Below are 19,491 nucleotides of genomic sequence, written 5' to 3' on the forward strand. Positions count from 1 at the left end.
TGGGAATCACCTGGTGACCTTCTGGTTCGCAGGCTGGCACTCGATCCACTGAACCACACCAGCCAGGGCGCACAAGGATTTTCTTATCTCACACCCAGCATATATTTCATCAAAAGACCAAATTATAGATACAGATAAATTTTTTACATGTAGGCCGCCAAAGGAAGGCAAAGGAAATTACGTATCACCTTCTCCCAGGAAACCTGAGACATACCAGATTTACTCCAAGTTGCTACTTTCCTAAAGAGGGGCGCTATTAGGCCCCTCGGAGAGGGAATTAACCTACTTTGCCATTTTCTTAATGTGCTTTCCATATTCTCTTAATTAGAACGGTTTAAAAAATTTTGTTGTTACTTGTATGTGTGTCAGTACCTCAGGAATTACAACAGCCATTCTTGACTTAAAAAAAAATTCATTGTTAATTATTTTACCCTTCTCCTGGATAATACAAGGATCTTAGAGGACTTACTCTCTATCTCCCTCTAACTTAGGTGCTATTGTTGTGGTGTAGTTTAGCTTAATTTTTTAAGAAGATTTTATTTATTTATTTTTAGAGAGAGGAGAAGGAAGGGAGAAAGAGTGGGAGAGAAACATCACTGTGTGGTTGCCTACAGGGGACCCAGCCCACAGCCCAGGCATGTGCCCTGACTAGGAATTAAACCAGAGACCTTTTGGTTCACAGGCCTGCACTCAATCCACTGAGCCACACCAGTCAGGGCAGCTTAATTTTTTACATATGTGTTTTTATTTTATTTAAAGTTGTAAGAAATTGTTATTGTTCTATAATATAGTGTTCATTTAGCTTTACCCAAATATTTACTATTTTTTGTTGGTCTTCATTCCAGCAATCTTTCTAGAACCATTCTTTTTGTTTGAAGAATACACCTGTAAATTTTAGTATGGGTTTGTTGATAGAAAAGTCTCTTTTATTTCTTTATTTTTTAACCTGCCTTTTAAATTCCTACTTTATATAATTTACATACAATAAAATGTATTAATATTTGGTGTCTTCTGTGTTTCAGTGAGTTTCAACAGTTACATATACCAGTGTTAAAACATTCATTGTTGAAGATTATTTTTGCTGGCTATGAAATACTAGATTGACAATTTTTTTTCAGTACATTGTTTTATTCCACTGTCATCTTCTTTCCAATGTTACTTTTGAGAAGTCAGCTCTTAGGCTATTGTTTCTTTAACATAGTCCTCCCCCCAACCTCCCTTCCTCAGCTGTTCGTTATTTTTTTTTCTTCGCAGTTTAACCACACAGTTAATCTGGTGGGAATGCAGTGGTATCTGATTGAGGTTCTAATTTTTTTTTTTTAAAGATTTTATTTATTTATTTTTAGAGTAAGGGGAAGGGAGGGAGAAAGAGAGAGGGAGAAACATCAATGTGTGGTTGCCTCTTACACGTCTCCCCCACAGGGGACCTGGCCAGCAACCTAGGCATATATCCTGACTGGGATTCAAACCAGTGACCCTTGGTTTGCAGGTTGGAGCTCAATGCACTGAGCCACACCAGCCAGGGCGAGGTTTTAATTTTTATTTTCTATTTTAATAAGGTTGATTACATTAAAAAATAAATATATATGTATATAGGTCATATGTATTTCCTCTATTGTGATGTGTTGGAGTTTTGTTTTGTTTTTTACTGTGTTCTATGTCTTTTTTGATTTAAAAGAATTCTTTTCATGTTTTGGATATAGGTTCTTTGTCACTTAATGTGTTCCATATATCTACTGCATCTTTGCCTTTTTTAAAAATTGATTTTAAAAAGAGGAAGAGAGAGAAACATCGATTTGATGTTCCACTTATTTATGCATTCATTGGTTGATTCTTGTATGCATACTGACTAGGGATTGAACCTACAACCTTGGCATATTGGGATGACACTCGAACCAACTGAGCTACCCTGCCAGAACCTGCAGCTTCACTTTTTAAATGGTGCCTCTTCATGTACAGAAGTTCTCAGCTCTCATGGGGTCAAGTTTATCATTCTTTTCCCTTATAGTTACCGCATTTTATGTCTTTAAAAAACTTCTTTTCCAATATCATGAAGCTATCTTCCTATATATGTTCTAAAAACTATTGTTTTGACTTTCATGATCTACTTCTTAGGTATGGTGTGAGTGCAGGTCTAGCTTGGTTTTTATCCCCCAGTTGGAATTCCGTTCTCCTAGTACCACTTACTAGAACATTATGCTTTTCCTACTCATACGCAGTGCTCCATTTGCTGGTTCACATCATAGTGATCATATTTTTAATATCTATTGATTAAGTTTTTGGTCAGTCTTCTATGAGGTTAGTAGTACTTTAAAATAGATTTGATTTTTATGACTACTCATACTATTTACGTTGGAGAAAAGGGTGAGACACTTCAGTATCTAAATAATGTTTTATGTTCATATCATTAATGTCAGAGATCAGAGAATCAGTGAAACCTACAGGAAACCTGTGGTTCACAGAGAGGAAAATATTGTTTGTTTATTCTTTATTTTTTACATTTGTTGTTATATGTAGGATAATAATTATCCTGATTGAATAAAGTATTAAATGGAGACAGTATATGATTGTAAGTGCATACGGATATTGTTAGCGAACTTTCATTTAGGAGAAACTCTGATTTAAATTTATAAGGAAAGGAGTTATCTTATAATTACTGATTGGTTATTCATTGATAATACAAATTGACTTTTACAATAATAGTAGGCTCCCTTACAGATATATGTGCCTACTAAAGAAAAGGCATTGTATCCCCCTTGAGGCTTTTTGTGGCAGAAGAGAAGAACCAGAATTAACATATTAAGTGACAAAGTATTGTGATAAAGACCAGCAGAGAGAGGGGATAATTACAATGATGTAAGATAGATTCATGAAGGGGCTGTAGAAGCTGAACCCTTTGTTTCCTGAGGACTTTGATATTCTTTATGGAAGTGAATAAGATAATTTAAAGGAAACATGCCTGCACAAACGTTGAACAGAAAGCAAACTTCGTGTTCTGGAAGAACTCACATGAGAGAGGTCCTAAAATTTTGGTAGAGACTAAGTGGTACAAAGATTAAGAGTGCTTATCTTCTTTTAGTCACAGTTAGACCATTTTGCACAATGTTACCCTCTGGAAAGATCGGCAGTGTTTCTTTATCTCCTCATTTTGGCAGCCTCTCTGTGATGGTTTTTATGTATTAGGTAGAGCTGCTATGACTCCCTGTCTTGGTAGCATGGCTTAATGTAGTAGATTTCCTGTAGGATCCAGTGGCACAGCCTCCCCTTTCACCTAGGCTGAGTACTAGAGGTGTGTCCTTTGTGTGAGCTGAGTACATCCTCTTGTAGTTGAGTATTGGTTGCTGTTGGCAGATCAATGGGAAGGATTTACCCAGGCTGGTCAGCTGTAAGGACTGGCTGTGACCACCGACCACCAAGCTCTATGGATGGTCAGCTGTGTGGGGGCAGGGTGACGGTGCTCTGACGTGCTCTGTAGCTGTCCACTGGGAGTGCAGGCCCTGGGGTTTTCCAGGTGGTGCAGGCCAAAGTCAGTCCCTGCTTATTTTTTGCCCAGGGCCACCCTGCCTGAGATATAAAGTAATGTGAAATGCCTGCTACTTGTGCTGAGCTTAGAGATTCCCAGGTGAAGCCAAGCTATGAATCTAGGCTAGTTGCTGCTAGTGCCTGGCCTGTGGCCCCTTAGCAAGAGGTATGGGGGTTGGGGACTAGCAGAGGCTGACTGTTGATTGAGAGGATTTAGAAAGTTTAGGAAGCATGAGCCAAGACCAGCCATTCATATGGAAAAGCAGCTTGGGTGGGCCCAGAAGTTGGGTGGGACAAAGTCTCTGGGGATCTCCAGGGTGGACCAAACAGTGTTAGCCAGGTTTTTTTTTTGTTTTTGTTTTTTTTTAGAAATCTGTTTTAAAGATTTTATTTGTTTGTTTAGAGTGGGGAAAGGAGGGAGTAGGGGAGAGAAACATCACTGTGTTGTTGTCTCTCAGGCAGCCCCTACTGGGGACCTGGTCTGCAACTCAGGCATGTGCCCTAGACTGGGAATCAAAGCGTTGACCCTTTGGTTTGCAGGCTGGTACTCAGTCCACTGAGCCACACCAGCCAGGGCTAGCCAGGTTGATGGAGTCTCATATATTGCACCAGTCTGCTGGCCCTTGGGCTGTGTCAGGGGCGGGTTCAGAAAAGAAACAGTGTCCTCTGCCCACCTTTCTGTCTGGGAGAAAGTTCTTCCCCAGCTCATGCCTTGACACTAGAAACTTCAGTTCCTCCCTGTATGCCACTGGTGCCTTTCAAGCTGCTACCCCAGTGGTGGAACTCAAAGGCAGTGAGTCTAAGTACATCCATGTGTGGGTTCTTTAAGAGGAACTGCTTGGGACTTCAGAAGTTTCTTCCACCAACTCAGCCCTTGCTGGTTTTTGCAGCCAGAAATGAATGGGGACTTACCATTCTGTCACTGGAACCCTGGGCTGGGGGTCCTGGTGAGCGTCTGGGATTCCTTGCTCCTGAGATCTCTCTCTCAAATGTGTTTTCTTTAATTCTGTAGTTGTCAGACTTCCATTTGGCTCGATTTCTGACAGTTCTGAGTGGTGGTTATTCTATACTTTAGTTGTAATTTTGATGTGGTTGTGTGAGGAGATGAGCCATGTTTACCTGTGCTGTTATCTTGCCTGAAAGTTCTGATTTTTCAAACTTATAGTCAGAATGATATCTTAATTACTTTTTAAAGCAAGCATTTAAAATCCAATATATAGTTCTATATTGTTATGCAATCTGTAGGTCTGTATTGTCATGAGTAAACTGTTATAGTCAAAGTGAGTCTCCCATCCAAGTACTAACCAGGCCTGACCCTGCTTAGCTTCCGAGGTCAGACGGTGGTATAGCTGTAGACCAAAGTGAGTCTCTATTGCAGTTGTTTGGAATATGAGATTTTTTCTTGTCATGGTTTTATGCATGTATGGTTATATTCAAATTTTGCTTCTACTTTGTAGACTAGTAACATGCCACTCACACATGCATGCTTATACCCAAGTATGTATGTTGATATCCATAGATTTGAAAATGACAATTTTATTAAATTTTTTTCTGAAATGTAGCATGATAAGTAATTTCAGTAATAGTCCTTATTTATACATGTATAATATATTAGTTATAGTTGAATCAATGAAGTACTGTGTTAGATATGTTACCTAGAAAGGAGCATTTTTAATGAGTATAACTAGGCACTATGCTGAGCACTTTATACAGAGTATTTTATATAATCTTTAAATAACTGAGAAGTAGGTAATGATTTTAATTTTGTAAGTAATGATTTTAATTTTAAAACAAGCTCAGAATTTAATACCATATATGCCTGATGATAAGATTTTCTCCTATTCTCTGTTTATGGGGTTTTTTAAAAAGTTTTTTGTTCAGACTTAAGTTTGTTTAAGTTTATTACTTATGCACAAATGTCTATTTAATAAGGTCATATCTATACATTTTAAATGATAAAATATGTTAATATAAACTATTACATTGGTATATTACTATTGAAGTAATATAAACATTAATTTAAAAATACTGCCTTTTCTACTTCAGTGTCAGTGAAGCATATTTATTCAGACTTTTCATATGTATCTTTCATATTAATGGCTTTTCAATTTTTGAAGAGTCAGTTTCAGAGCAGATATTATCTTTGAAGGTTTTTGAGATAAATCCCTTTTTGAATCAATATAGTATTATGCTGTAGCTGGAAATTTTAGCCATAAGTCCCCATTCATATGAAATTAGTAAAGGTAGTGTTCATTAATCTATCTTGTATGGGTAGTATTGATGACCTCCATGACATAATCACTTAATCTATTGCTTTTTCAAGTAATTAATTTATTCTGCTCATGTTTACAGAACATACTACGTACCAGAAACTGTTCTAGCATAGGAGGTAGAGTGGTGGACAAAACCAAGAATTAACATTCCAGATACATATATTCATTTTAGAAAGATGTACAATAACAAATATGTAATGTAAAGTAGTGATAAGTGCTCAGAAATCACAATAACAAGATACAGAGTGAGGAGTATTCTTTAAAACGGTAGGCTGGATCTTGAAAGGAGTGACTTGAGCAGAGACCCGAATGACATAAAGTGTGTAGCTGTCTAGAGAAAGAATTTTCCAAGCACTTGCAGAAACCCTGACATTGGAAAATGGTTGCATTCTTTGAAGAAGAACAAAGAGGCACCAGCAGCAAGATATGAGTTCTAGGTAATGCTCCTCATCCTTGACAGCATTTTTGTTCCCAGTCTTTTTAGATTTAGCTGTTCTGATGGGTATATAGTAGTATGTCATTGTGGTTTTAATTTATATTTCCCTACTGATGATGTTGAGTACTTTCTAATTTGCTTTTTAGCAAATGACATTCAGCAAAATTCGTATATTTTCCTTTATGAAGTTGTTCAAGTTTCTGCCCATGTTTTAATTGAGTTGTCTGTCTTTTTATCATTGAGTTGAAGTTTTTATATATATCTGGATACAAGCTCCTTGTCATGTATATACGACAAATAGATAATGCATGTATATATGACAAAGAAAACATGTACATGTGGTTTGCCTATTCATTTTCTTAGGTGTCTTTTGATAGTCAAGTTTTAAATATTAATGAAATCTGATCTGTCAAGTTTTTTCTTTTTATGGTTAGTGCTTCCCCCCCCCTCCCGCCCCATCTCTAAGAAATAATTGCCAGCCTCAAACAGGCTTAGCTTTTCATTCTGAATATTTTGGCACTCCATTAGAGGCTTTGCTCTCTCATTACTCTGGCTACTGTGTGAAGAAGAATAGACCATAGCATAAATGGAAACAGGAGGCTATTGTGTAGTGTGGTCTAGGAGAGAAATAATGGTACATTGGACTGGGGTTGTAGAGGTGGAGACATTGAAAAATCTGAGATTAAAGGGATAAGCTACTGAATCTGCTTATTGGATGTGTGGTATGAGAGATAGACAGACAAGGAGGAAGGCAGTTAGGATGATTCCGTATTTTTGGCTTGAGCTGCTGGGTAAATGGTGGTGTCATTTACAGAATATCCAAAACTATGATTGACCATGGAAAACTATAATGTACGTTTGCAAAGTGGTATGTTGTCCAGTATAAAATAATTGGAAGAGTATTCCATAATACAAGAGGTTTTTTAAGAATTCAAATATATGGCTACTCCATCTTTCCTAAGAGAAAATTTTGCTGTTTTTTTGTGCTCATGTAATATATTTGATGTGTGCATTTGGAAGCATGTGCTGTAAAATGGGATCTAGCAATACAATACTTGATTATTTCATTTTTAAAACTGCCGTTGTTTTGTTTTACCAGTTCCAAGCTTTTTTGTGCATTTGTAAAAACAAGTTAGCTTTAGTAAACGTTTATAGAGATGGTCTTGGATCACAGTAATTCAGAGTTGCGATAATACTGTTTTATATATTAGAAAGCTACGTTCTATGTATGTATGTATGTATGTATGTATGTATGTATGTGCGTGTGTATTTAAAAATGGGCCCTTCTTTTGGGGCAAGCCCATTCCAGGATACCCTCCCCTTCACACAAATAAGAGAACTCTCTCTGACCAGCTTCTCAGGATTAGTTGTGTTCCACACTGGAGAAAGGTATGTTCCTCACTCAGTGCTGAGGTGATTCTTGGCTTTCCTATAGGCTAAGTGTAATTCTAGGGAATCAGAGCAAAGATCTAGTTTTTGCCAGCAAAAGTCATTGTTTCAGTAGAGTGTTCATCAGTATCATGCGTATGCCAAATCTTGAGTTTCTATTCAAATTTAGGAGCTATCTTATGCTAGTAGAAAGAATTTTGGCAATAGGAGTAGGAAGGAAACTGAGTTCTAGTCCAGCTATGTGAGTTTAGGAGAGTCATTTACTTTATATACCTCATTTTCTTATCTGTGAAATGAGGAGTCATTGATTGGAGTTCTTTTAAAATCTGAAATTATAGCTTCTTATTGGTTTTGTAACGATTTTGGCTTTATAAAGACATTTGAACCATAATGATATTAGAAACATTGGAAATTCAATCTTTGTGTGATTCATAAAAAAAGAATGAATTGTGGGCATCTTGTCTGGCTCATAAAATGTTATTAAATCTGAGTCACTGTTACCTGTAACACACCAAGCCTGTGGCTGATAAGACTACCTCTCTCTTTCAATAATAGTTTTATTGAAATATAATTCACGTGCCATACTATGCATTCATTTAAGGTGTACAATTCAGTGGTTTTTAGTATATTCACAGAGTTGTGCAAATATCACCAGAATCAGTGTTAGAACACTTTCATCATTCCCAAAGGGAAGCACCCATGACCAATCATTTCCCATTTCCCCGCAGCCACTAATGTACCAGCCCTACGCAACCACTAATCTATATTTTTGTCCCTATAGATTTGCCTATTCTGGACATTTCTTATAAATATGTGGCCTTTTGTTTCTTTTTTTTCATGTAGCATAATGTTTTCAGTGGGTATCCATATTGTAGCATATATCAGCACTTCATTTCTTTTGTTGTCAAATAATATTTTATTGTATACCATATTTAATCTGTTCATCAAATAATAGACATTTGGGTTGTTTCCGCTTTGGTTATTGTGAATAATGCTACTATAAACATTTGTATAAGTTTTTGTGTGGATGTAGTTATTCATTTCTCTTGGATATATACCTAAGTGTGAGATTGCTGGGTCAGATTGGTAACACTGTATTTAATCTTTTGAGGAATTGCTAGACTGTTTTCCAAAGCAGCTGTACTTCACATTACCATCAAGCAGTATGTGAGGGTTCCAATTTGTTTACACCCTCCCTTAAACTTAGTATTATCATAATCATCATTATTATTTTCATACTAGTGGTTGTAAGGTGGTATCTCACTATGGTTTTGACTTGCGTTTCCCTGAAAGTTAATGATGTTAAACATCTTTTCATGTGCTTATTAAGGCTACCTTTTTGATTGCTGATTTTCATTTCGGATGGGATGTAAAATGATTGGAAGTTAATCTGCTTAGCTCTTTCCCTAAAGTGTCAATTAAGTTTTCTGAAGTTGTAGTCAAATAAGCAGTCTTTTCTCACTCCTGGTAGAGAGTAAATTAAGGCCTTAATTTAACCCCACACGCCTGTTTTCACCTACTTTATTTCTGTAAAATGTATAAAGAGTTTTACTGGAAGTTACTATGATTTATGTCTTAGTTAGAATTGTTACCTATATTTGGGTGGGGGATAGAGCTCAGCAGTTTTCTCCATCTGCAAATGTTTATGGATAAGACTGAAACATAGACAGTAATATTGACACACAGAGGGAAAAATGAAGCAGGCCTAAGAATCTGGTAGAAAACCTTTTCACATGTATAAGCCCCATTTCCATTGTATCATAAAGTTTTAGAATTAATATAATAGGACATGCAGGGATTGTTTTTAAGGCACATATTTAATGTAATCACATCATATCCTTAATAGGTTAGTTTGAAATGACACTCTTATTAGTAGGAACTTAGTTTATTTAATTAAGAATATATAGTTTCAGTAGAGATATTGCTCCTGAAAATGTTAATTGTTGTAGTTTACATTTGCCCTTATTAGTTCATTCAGATTTATTGTAACTTTTTTTTTCCATTCCAGAAATACATGCTACAGGATTTAACTATCAGAATGAAGATGAAAAGGTCACCTTGTCTTTTCCTAGTACTCTCCAACCAGGTAAGAGACATGGCTTTTGTAAAGTCCCATGATGAATAGTGGCATCTTACTTTCCCCCCCCAAAAATTTATTGTATGCCACTTTTTCCCCTCATTTAAAAAAAATTAATTGATTTTAGAGAGAGGAAGAGAAACACTGATTTTTGTTGTTCCACTTGTATTTACGCATTCATTGGTTAACTCTTGTATGTGCCCTGACCGCAGATCGAATCTGCAACGTTGGCCTGTCAGGATGATGCTCTGAGAAACTGAGCTACCTGGCCAGGGCCTCCCCTCAGGTTTTAAGCAGATTAGAGTCAGAGTCATTGCACCTTTTGGACCTCAAGGGAATAAAAAGAGAGACAGAAAAGACCTAAAACTAATTCCCATTCTATCCTAGAACATAATGCATTGTTTTTCACCTTTCTAGTCTCATCTTTTTAAAAATATATTTACCAATTTCAGTAACCAATGTCTTCCCAATAAATATAATTTTAAAAATACATTTACTTAGCTCTGTCTTTTACTAATTGAATTAAAATCTCTGAGATGAATATCCCACAGATGTTTTGATGTACGGCTAGAGACTAGATAGATATTATGTTAGCGAGGGCATGGAAGGAAGGGTTTGTTGATATGTTGTTATTATTAGGTATAAAACCACAAAGAATGGAAGACTTTCCAAGCTTAATATGGAGAGAAAAATTATTATTTTCAAATCTGTTGGTAAAGCACTAAGATTTTGATTAATAAACAAATGAAAAACAACACAGAATTTGTATGAAAGAAAATTGAAATGTCTGATAAACATGTGAAAAGATACTCAGCTTCTTAGGAATGAGAAATATCAAAACAGTTACTGATGTACCAGTTTTTGCCTGTCCTATAAGAGTTCTCAATGATATGACTGCCTTGATATTATTGGTGGGAGTGTAAATACATATAATTTATTTAGAAGCGGTCTGGCAGTATGTATCAAAAGACTGAACATATTCGTGTCTTTTGACCCAGCAATTCTGGTAATAGGAATACATCCTAAAGAAAAATCATAAATACAGGAAAGGCTTTATCCCTGGAAATGTCTATTGAGACATTACTGAAGGTAGTAAAAAACTGAAATTAATGTGTTTGTCCAACGCTAAGGAAATAATTAAGCTATGACATCTGTATGGTGGGATATATGTAGTAATTAAAAGTGAGGTTCATGAATTCTTAACACTGGAAAGTGCTTATTATAATATAAAATTAAAAAGCAGAGTACAGAATTACATATACAGGGTGATGAATCATATCTCTGAAATGGTACAAATAAAATTGTATGTCTGGTTGTTGGCATAATTGGAGATTTTTTATTCTTATTTATACCTTTCTCTGGTTTCCATAATGTTTAAACTGAGAATATATTGCCTTAATATAAAAGCATTTTTAGAAAAACTTTTAATTGGACAAGTTTTCTTTTACTCAGGGCTCTTAATGACCTTTCATTCTGCCTTTTTCTTACTAGAATTTTTTATGTGACATTATTATAAAGACAAATGTTTTTCCATAAACATATGTTAGCAAGTACCTAAGAATATAACAAAAATTGATATTCCCTTTCTCTGACCCTTCACTTCCATTGTCTGGTGGATCCTTTTAGAAATATTTTATGTATCTATAAGTATATGTGTACATTTTAACCCAAAAATGGGATCACAAATCTCAGTAGTTACAACACCTATGTTTTTGCTTATACATGGCCCTGTGAGGACTGGTGATCATCTGCAGCCATATTGCCAACTTTATTGAGCTCCACTGGGCTCACAGATCTTCTCATTCTAGTGTCTGTAATGAGCAGCAACTATCAGTAATATGCTGTTCTCTCCCATGGCAGAGATCAGAGAAGTTCAGGGATGAGGACAGAGCCAAATCACAAAGACATGTAAAGCTTCTGCATGGATGGTGTACATGATGTCCATTCACATTTTCTTCACCAAAGCAAGTAGCATGGCCAAGCCCAAAGTCACTGGGGCAACAATTACCAGATATTTGATAAAACTTCTAATATGAAATAACAAAAAACAAAACAATAAGTATAATAGAAGTATAGGAACTTGGAAGAGGCAAAAACAAATGAAATTCTCAGAAAAACCAAAATGAATTAATATCCTTAGACATTATTAATACTACATTCATCAAACAAGGACAGGGCACAATACCTGTGAACAGAAAGAATAAGAGAATAAGAGCAAGAAATATTTTGGAAGTTATAATACAATAGAAATAAAAAGTCCAGGGGAAGTTTTGGAAGATGAAATAGGGAAATCTTCCAAAAAGAAGGAAGATTTGAGAACCAGTCTAGCAGATCCAGCAATCATCTAGTAAAAGAGAGGACACAGAAAATGGGAAGAGGAAATTGTTAAAGCCACAAAACAAGAAATATCTTTGAATTGATGGGACAGGAGCCTTCAGTTTAAGAAGGTGCAACATTGAGATGGACTAACTCAATAAATGTAAAAAGTCCTACACTGGAGCAAATTTTAGAACTGTCAGGGATAAAGTAAGGCTCTCAAACAGTTTCTATCCCATGTTGAAGGGCTTGGGAGGAAGGAGGGGAGGCCAGCAGATTACCTTCAGAGTTCGAGGATCAAAATCAAAAGTAGCAGACTTGCCACCTGGAACAATGGAAACTAGACTCTAATGAAGCCATTCTTTCAAAATTATGAGAATGTGGTTTTCAACCTAGAATTCCATGCTTAGCCAAACTGAATTTAAAGAGGGTACAATACACATATTTTCAGATTTGCAAGGGCAGAGAAAATTTAGATCTTTGTAAAAGGTGTAGGAGTGGGAGGTATAATTTAGCCAAAAACTTCACTTTCAGTAGTAAGAAGAAAATAATGTATAAAATCGAACAATGAAGAAATGGCTATATAAGCAAGGTATTTAGAAATCAGAGTTGCTACTCAGGACAGTGTTGTGAGGAGTAGGGTACCATTGGGGAGGAGTCTGCAGGTTATATATGTAAGCCTGTAGTGCTATATGAGTTTTAAGCTATGAATTATTACTTTGATAGATATAAAATGAAATCTTTAGAAATTTTAAGTCTGTATCATTTTAGACTACATTCTGTGTTCACATTGTGAACAGATTAAAGTCAGTAGCAAAAGAGAAACAAAATCACTTCTCATATTTAGAAAAATTAAATATCTGAAAATTAATGTGTCAAGAAGACTTGTTATGGAAATCAGAAAATTTTGAGAACTGAATAATGAAATTATTACATATCAAAACACATGGGATGGAGGTAAAATATTACTCAGAGAGGATACTTAGCTAAGAAGAATGACTAAAAATTAATCAGTTAAGCCTCAAGATCAAAGGTAGACAAAAAGAACAGGTAACTTCAAGAAAGAAGAGAGAAATAAAGATTTAAGAGCAGAGATTAATGAAATAAAAAGTGAAGAGAGAAGCAAAAATATTTAAACTGGTTTTTAAAATAGTCTAAGAAAATATCTAAACCTAAGATGTAGTTAAAAAAAAAAAAAAGATACCATAGATTCAGTCGTTGCTCAGCAGTAGGAGATATGACACCACCATTTATTAAATCAAAAAAGTTAAAGATGCCATACTTATCAAAAGAAGCCAGAATGTATGTGTTAGAATTTACCAGGTATGAATAGACAGAAATTCCTAGTTGATGTGTGTGTGTGTGTGTGATATGTGCATATGTATATATGTGTATGTATATAATATACGTATTTATCTATTGCATGCTTAACCTGTACTACTAGGTACTATCATATGTGCATCACAAATACTAATTTATTTAAATCCTTTTTGAGATATATTGTGTTAACTCCACTCGATAGATAAAGAAACTAAGGCACAGAAATGGTTTAAATAAAATAACTTGCCCAAGGTCCACAGCTAGTAAACAGCAGAGCCTGGATTTAAACTCAAGCAATATATGATACATGAACATGGTTTGAAATTCAAATGCTATATAGTGAAAATTTGTTTGCCATTATATCCCTGTCTTCATCTCTCAGCTCCACGCCTCAGAAGCAATCAGTTTTCCATATACCCTTTCAAAACTATACCATGCTTTTTATCAGCAGTCGTGTAAATACTGTTTAAAAACACAGAAGTCAGCATGCCACACATAGCATTCTGAACAAGTCAAGGAAGGTTATGACATTTAGTATACTATACTCTGACAGTTTTGGAGATTTTTAGCTAATATAACTGTATGAATAACTGATATAAATTAGAATTTTAAAAGTATCTTATTTGTAGATATTACTATATTGAATATCTATAAATGTTTGAAAATCATTGGCTTTCACATTTTCCCAAGATTCCCTTGGACAAAGTTACCCAGTCATTCTTTGCTTTAAGAATGAAGTCCTTACTGTTAAAAATTTTACAGGTTGTACAAGTAGTCTATTTTCTGGTAATGGAGTAAATATTGAATTAGGACATTAATAACCTTTAAGTTCAACCTCATCTAACTTAGTAGTCATATCAGCTATTACATAGCTAAGTAAAACATCTTTTCTGAAATTGGCACCATTCTAGGATAGTGGTTAAGTTACTGTAATCTTCATAAGACCTAACAGCCTCGGAATCTATGGTTAAGGATCCTGTAGAGTGGCATTTATGTAGAAAAACACAAGAAGATATTAACATTTTGAAGAGTAAAAAACAGGATCATAAGAAATGGTGACACAAAGGCAAAGACCTTTACTCCCTTTTTGAATAGTCTGTCTTTGATTTTAGAGCATTTAGTAGACTCATTAAATTTTTACTAGTGTTTTTATTAGTGTTTCAAGATCTACCTCAGTTTTTACAACAACTATACTCTTCTAAATGTTAATCGAGTAAAGCTTTTTGGTTGAAGTCCCAATTTTTCAGTTGTTTAATTTATAAATGAGCTCGTTGTATGTTTTTAAAAGTTTACCATCCCAAGCAGATAAATACTGGATATTGAAATATTGTATATAAATTGAGGAAACACTGTAAATTAAATGTATAAATAGGTATAAACTTAGATAACCTGGCATTCAGTTCTTCAATATGGTATAAATTTGATAAGTGAAAATAATCAAGTCCTTTTTTTCTTTTGTTCTTGCCCTAAAATTCTACTATATTAATAGTAAATACTTTGTAATTAGTATTGTACAATGTGACACTAAATTTATTAATGATTTAAAAAAATTTTTTTAACTTGTGTTTTGTTTGAATTTCAGGTAATAACCCTTCCCAATACTTTGTATTTTGTTTAGTATGCCACTTTTGGAAGTGGTCACTGTCAATATCTTGTTATGGTTTGATGGCCTTGGAGATTTAAAACCGAGTAAAAGTGTAAGCAGCCTTTCTTATTTAGTTACGAGTTTTATTCCAAATAGGAAAAGTTGAAAGTAGATTTACTGTGGAATATGAGTTATATAAAAGACACCTTAACAGCTAACTTAGTGAAAACAGACTTACCAATTCTATTTATGGAATTTTAGCATAAAAGGGAGTGGGTTTTTATAATCTATTAGCTATTTCTTGTAAATGTGAATATGTCTGCTTTCAAAAAAATAAGTAAATTCCTAAAGAGAGAAATTTTGTATTGCTTATAATTAAAGCTTTACTATCAGTCATTTTAGAATTCTTTCAGATTCTTTTACTTGATTCATATTTACTGTCCCAGTAAGCTCTCATTCTCTTTAAAAGAAAAAGTTTTTATTGTTCCCTTCATACAGAATGTCTGCTTTTTAAAACATAATGTCTGTTCAGTTGAGCTTCAGTTGAGTTCTGTTTTTCCAGCATGATTATTTTAAGAATGTAGCACTTTCTTTAGTTATGACTTTTGTGCAAAGGTCTGAAATTTCCACTTGAAATTACTTTCAGAACCTGTTTGTGGCACGTAAGAAAATCATCAGTTTTACTTCATAGATACACTTAATATTTGTCTAGAAGTGCTTTGCAGTTTGTCATTCACTTATACTGTAGACTTGGACTCTATGACGTTTGGACCTTTCCGAAAAGCAAATTCATTTTTGGAAGGTGAAGGTTTGACTTAGTGAATATCCAAGAGCATATGTCAGTGTCATTGTTCCACAGCATTCCGAAAATAACAATTTAAAACTTTAGGATATAACAGTTTGGGTATGAGTGACTAATTTTTTATAGTCCACTGTCTTTGATTCATTATACACTCATACTCTAGATCCTATTATATATAGACACTTTAAAAGGATCATTTACAAAGACACATTTTTCTGGGTTTTTTTGTGACTTTATTTATAAAATGTGGGATGGGATTATTGTTTTTGTCGTGCATCTGAATTTAGTAGTTGACTACTAGACAATAACTTTTTTTCCGTTATGAAAGTATATATACTCACAAAAAGTCCCATTTTGTCTGAATTGGATTTACTCTTGAACAGAATAGAATATACAGGTTGAATAAATACTCATTTTTATTCATATTTAATAATTATTAAGTGCATTTCTTTAATACCAGATTTCAAATGATTGAGGTGACCATAAGAGATTTTTTTATACTGTTTTGATGATAAAATCATTGGTATTCCCTATAGTTCCTTATAAAAGTATGGAATCAGTGTTCCTTTTGGATTGAACAGATAGTGTCTTGTCTTAATGATAGAGGTATTGGCATGAAATTGTCTAAAAGGACAAATTTACATGGTAAAATTGGCAGGAAGCATGAATTTTCGATTAAACAGGCCCAAGTTTTTATCTCATTCTTGCTACTTAACTGTGTGACCTTGGACAAGTTATTTAACTTTTCAGCCTCAGTTTTCTCATCCGTAAAAATGGAGACAGTACCTAATTCCAAGTTTATAAATACTTTTAAAGCACAGTAGCATGTTATACATTTAATAATAAATGCTCATTCCTGTCTTTATTTTCATGTATTAGTAATTTGAGACTAAGTTAATAAAGTTAAAGAACTCTCTAAACAGTTTCCTGCCCTGAACATGACTTTAGGATTTACTTTAGGATTAGTCTGACATGTACTGTAATAAATACTGTATTCTCTCCATTGCCAAGAGGAGTATTTGAGAGAGGATTGATTTAAACATTGTAAATACTAGCCAAATTAGTGTCTTAAGGACATACTTTTGATAACTTGTACTTAACATTTCCCTAAAAGTGGTTTTTATTTATCTTCAATCACAGGTACAGGAACCTTAAAGATAGATTTTGTTGGAGAGCTGAATGACAAAATGAAAGGTTTCTATAGAAGTAAATATACTACCCCTTCTGGAGAGGTACGCTATGCTGCTGTCACACAGTTTGAGGTATGGTATTTTTTCCTGAAGTATTACGATCTTAAATTAGATATTCTGACAAGTGTCTATGCTATTATTTATATGACTATTTGGCCATAATTATATTCATGATTTTAGATTTTTATTTTATATTTAGCCAGTGATCTTCATTATGGGTAGGAGGGAGTTAGGAGTGTGGGTTAGGGAATGATTTTATATGTATATATATAATAGCATTACTACTAATTTAGTAAGAAAAGCCACAGGTGTCAAATACTAAGAGGATAATTTTAATTAAGAACACTATATAGTATAAAAGCAATTCAGGTATTGCAAATGTGTTACCTGTGTGTGTGTATGTATTCAGAGCTAATCTCCAGGAACACTTCACAATAGATGTGGCTCTAGTGTGTGTCCCTCAAATGTGCCTTTGATTGCTTTTATCACTTTGTACTTTGAATATTTTAGAAACCTTTCAGTCTTGTTACTCGTATCATTCATCTCCTCCAGTATAAATTCGTTTCTGTACTACTTCTGTTCCTAAGTTCTTTTCTCACACTCTACTTACTTTTCAAATGTCTTATTTATTCTTTGATAGAATTTATAATTTATTTTTTTTGAGAGTGCAATAAGCCATCTAACATTTTTCCTCTAAGAAACCCTTTTTTCAGAAGTATGTATTTCCTCTACCTCTATATATTTTGTTTCTTCTTTTCATGAGACAGAATATTGTCATTCTATTTTTTCTATTTTGTTCTCTTTTATTTAATTTCTTCCTTTTGTAACTGAACCACTGAATTTTATTTTGCTTTAACAAGTGAGCTCTGTTTTTTATTTTTAAAGAAAGAATGAGGTCTCTTTAAGTAGGTCAAGTGGTGACAGTTTTATGTGTAGAAATACCATTAAACAAATGACCTGCTTAGAATTGATAGAGCATTGGTCTTTATTCCTGTTGCTACCATTCCAGATAAAGGACAAAATATATCAAAGATTCTGAAAATGTTTTTATTTTTGAAATAAAAGCCAGAGAAGCAACCTGTCATATTTTCCCAGTTCTGAATTCTTACAATTTACCATTGACCTTCCTATGCTCTGTGTTGTTAACATTATTAATGAAGCCATTTGCATTAAATTTTTAAATGTTTTATTAAAAATATAATTATAAATATTATAATACTATAAATCAGGGATTTTCAACCTTTCTCATCTCATGGCACACATAAACTAATTACTAAAATTCTGTGGCACACCAAAAAATGTTATATTTTTTGCTGATCTGATTTTGATTCATTCACACCGGACAGCTGTTGTTGTGTTGACTGTTGTCATTTTTTTATTTAACAATGTAAGGGAAGTCAGTGACCCTGACCAAATAGTCAGGTATTGCATTTTTATTTTTAAGATTTTATTTATGTATTTTTTAGAGAGAGGGGAAGAGAGGGAGAAAGAGAGGGAGAGAAACATCGATGTATGATTAAAAACATTGACTGGGGACCTGGCCTACAACCCAGCCACGTGCCCTGACTGGGAATCAAACTGGCAACCTTTCAGTTTGCAAACAGATGCTCAGTCCACTGAGCCACACCAGCCAAGGGCTTATTGGCATGTTTTAAAAATTCTTGTGGCACACCAGTTCAAAAGCATTGAATTTACATATAAATTGTAAATCTATAGCAGACTAGTTCCTTACTATATGGCAATGATAGTAAACCTTGTGTTTCTTTGTACACAGTGCCTAGCTTGTTGCCTGGCCCTGAGTAGAAAGTAAATATTTGAGCCGTGGCTGGTTGGGGACACCAGTTGGGGGCACACGAGAGGCAACCACGCATTGATGTTTCTCTACCTCTCTTTCTCCCTCCTTTCCCCTCTCTAGAAATAAATAAAATATATTTTTAAAGTAAATATTTAAACAAGTAAATGAATGATTTACTTCAGAAACAGATGACAGTTACTTTGTGAATTAGTCTGTTAAATCAGTGATTGATTTATTTACTTATTTATTTTTTTATTGAGGCTACTGATGCTCGGAGGGCTTTTCCTTGCTGGGATGAGCCTGCCATCAAAGCAACTTTTGATATCTCATTGGTTGTTCCTAAAGACAGAGTAGCTTTATCAAACATGGTATGTATGCATTTGTAAGTATGTTGAAATTTTTAATAAGCTTTTAGCATATTTAGTTTACGATTAGATGGGATAGCATGAAACCTCCTAACAGTGCTTGATACATAGTAGGAACACAAATCTTAGTTTTCTTTATTTCTAGTAAGCCTTCTTTTTCTTAATTGCCTTATTTGGAGAGTTTCCCACCTCATGGGAGAAATTCCTTGTAAACTATATCAACAAGATTATCTACTTCTTTTAATTTAGAAGCCAAAATAAGTATTGAGTTTAATAAATATTACCTGAAAGGAAAAAAATCTGACTTCCTTTTTTTTGAATTGAATTTATTGGGATAACATTGGTTAATAAAATTTATATTCGTTTCAGGTGTAGAGTTCTATAATACATCATCTGTATATTGCATTGTGTTCACCACCCT

General features: G+C 34.3%; 1 protein-coding gene and 1 non-coding gene across 3 annotated transcripts in view; one reads left to right on the plus strand and one right to left on the minus strand.

The window, feature by feature from the left end:
- NPEPPS (aminopeptidase puromycin sensitive) overlaps positions 1–19,491 on the plus strand; it is a 63,707-nt gene that overhangs the window by 15,100 nt on the left and 29,116 nt on the right. The window contains exons 1-4 of one of the 2 annotated variants that reach the window (XM_054593735.1): positions 9,668–9,706; positions 14,916–15,030; positions 16,861–16,982; positions 18,966–19,073. In XM_054593735.1, coding sequence (XP_054449710.1) covers positions 16,908–16,982; positions 18,966–19,073 — 183 coding nt within the window. In that variant the 5' untranslated portion in view covers positions 9,668–9,706; positions 14,916–15,030; positions 16,861–16,907. Of the gene's footprint in view, positions 1–9,628; positions 9,707–14,915; positions 15,031–16,860; positions 16,983–18,965; positions 19,074–19,491 lie in introns of those variants that run through there. The other variant, XM_054593734.1, reaches the window with a different exon arrangement.
- Positions 146–288, minus strand: LOC129087094 (small nucleolar RNA SNORA67). The gene has a single exon (XR_008530877.1). It is a non-coding gene; the product is annotated as a small nucleolar RNA SNORA67 (small nucleolar RNA).

Source organism: Pteronotus mesoamericanus, unplaced genomic scaffold (genome assembly GCF_021234165.1).
Source record: "Pteronotus mesoamericanus isolate MK-2021 breed Mesoamerican mustached bat unplaced genomic scaffold, CSHL_Meso_final scaffold_476, whole genome shotgun sequence".
In the NCBI taxonomy this organism is placed as follows: domain Eukaryota; kingdom Metazoa; phylum Chordata; class Mammalia; order Chiroptera; family Mormoopidae; genus Pteronotus; species Pteronotus mesoamericanus.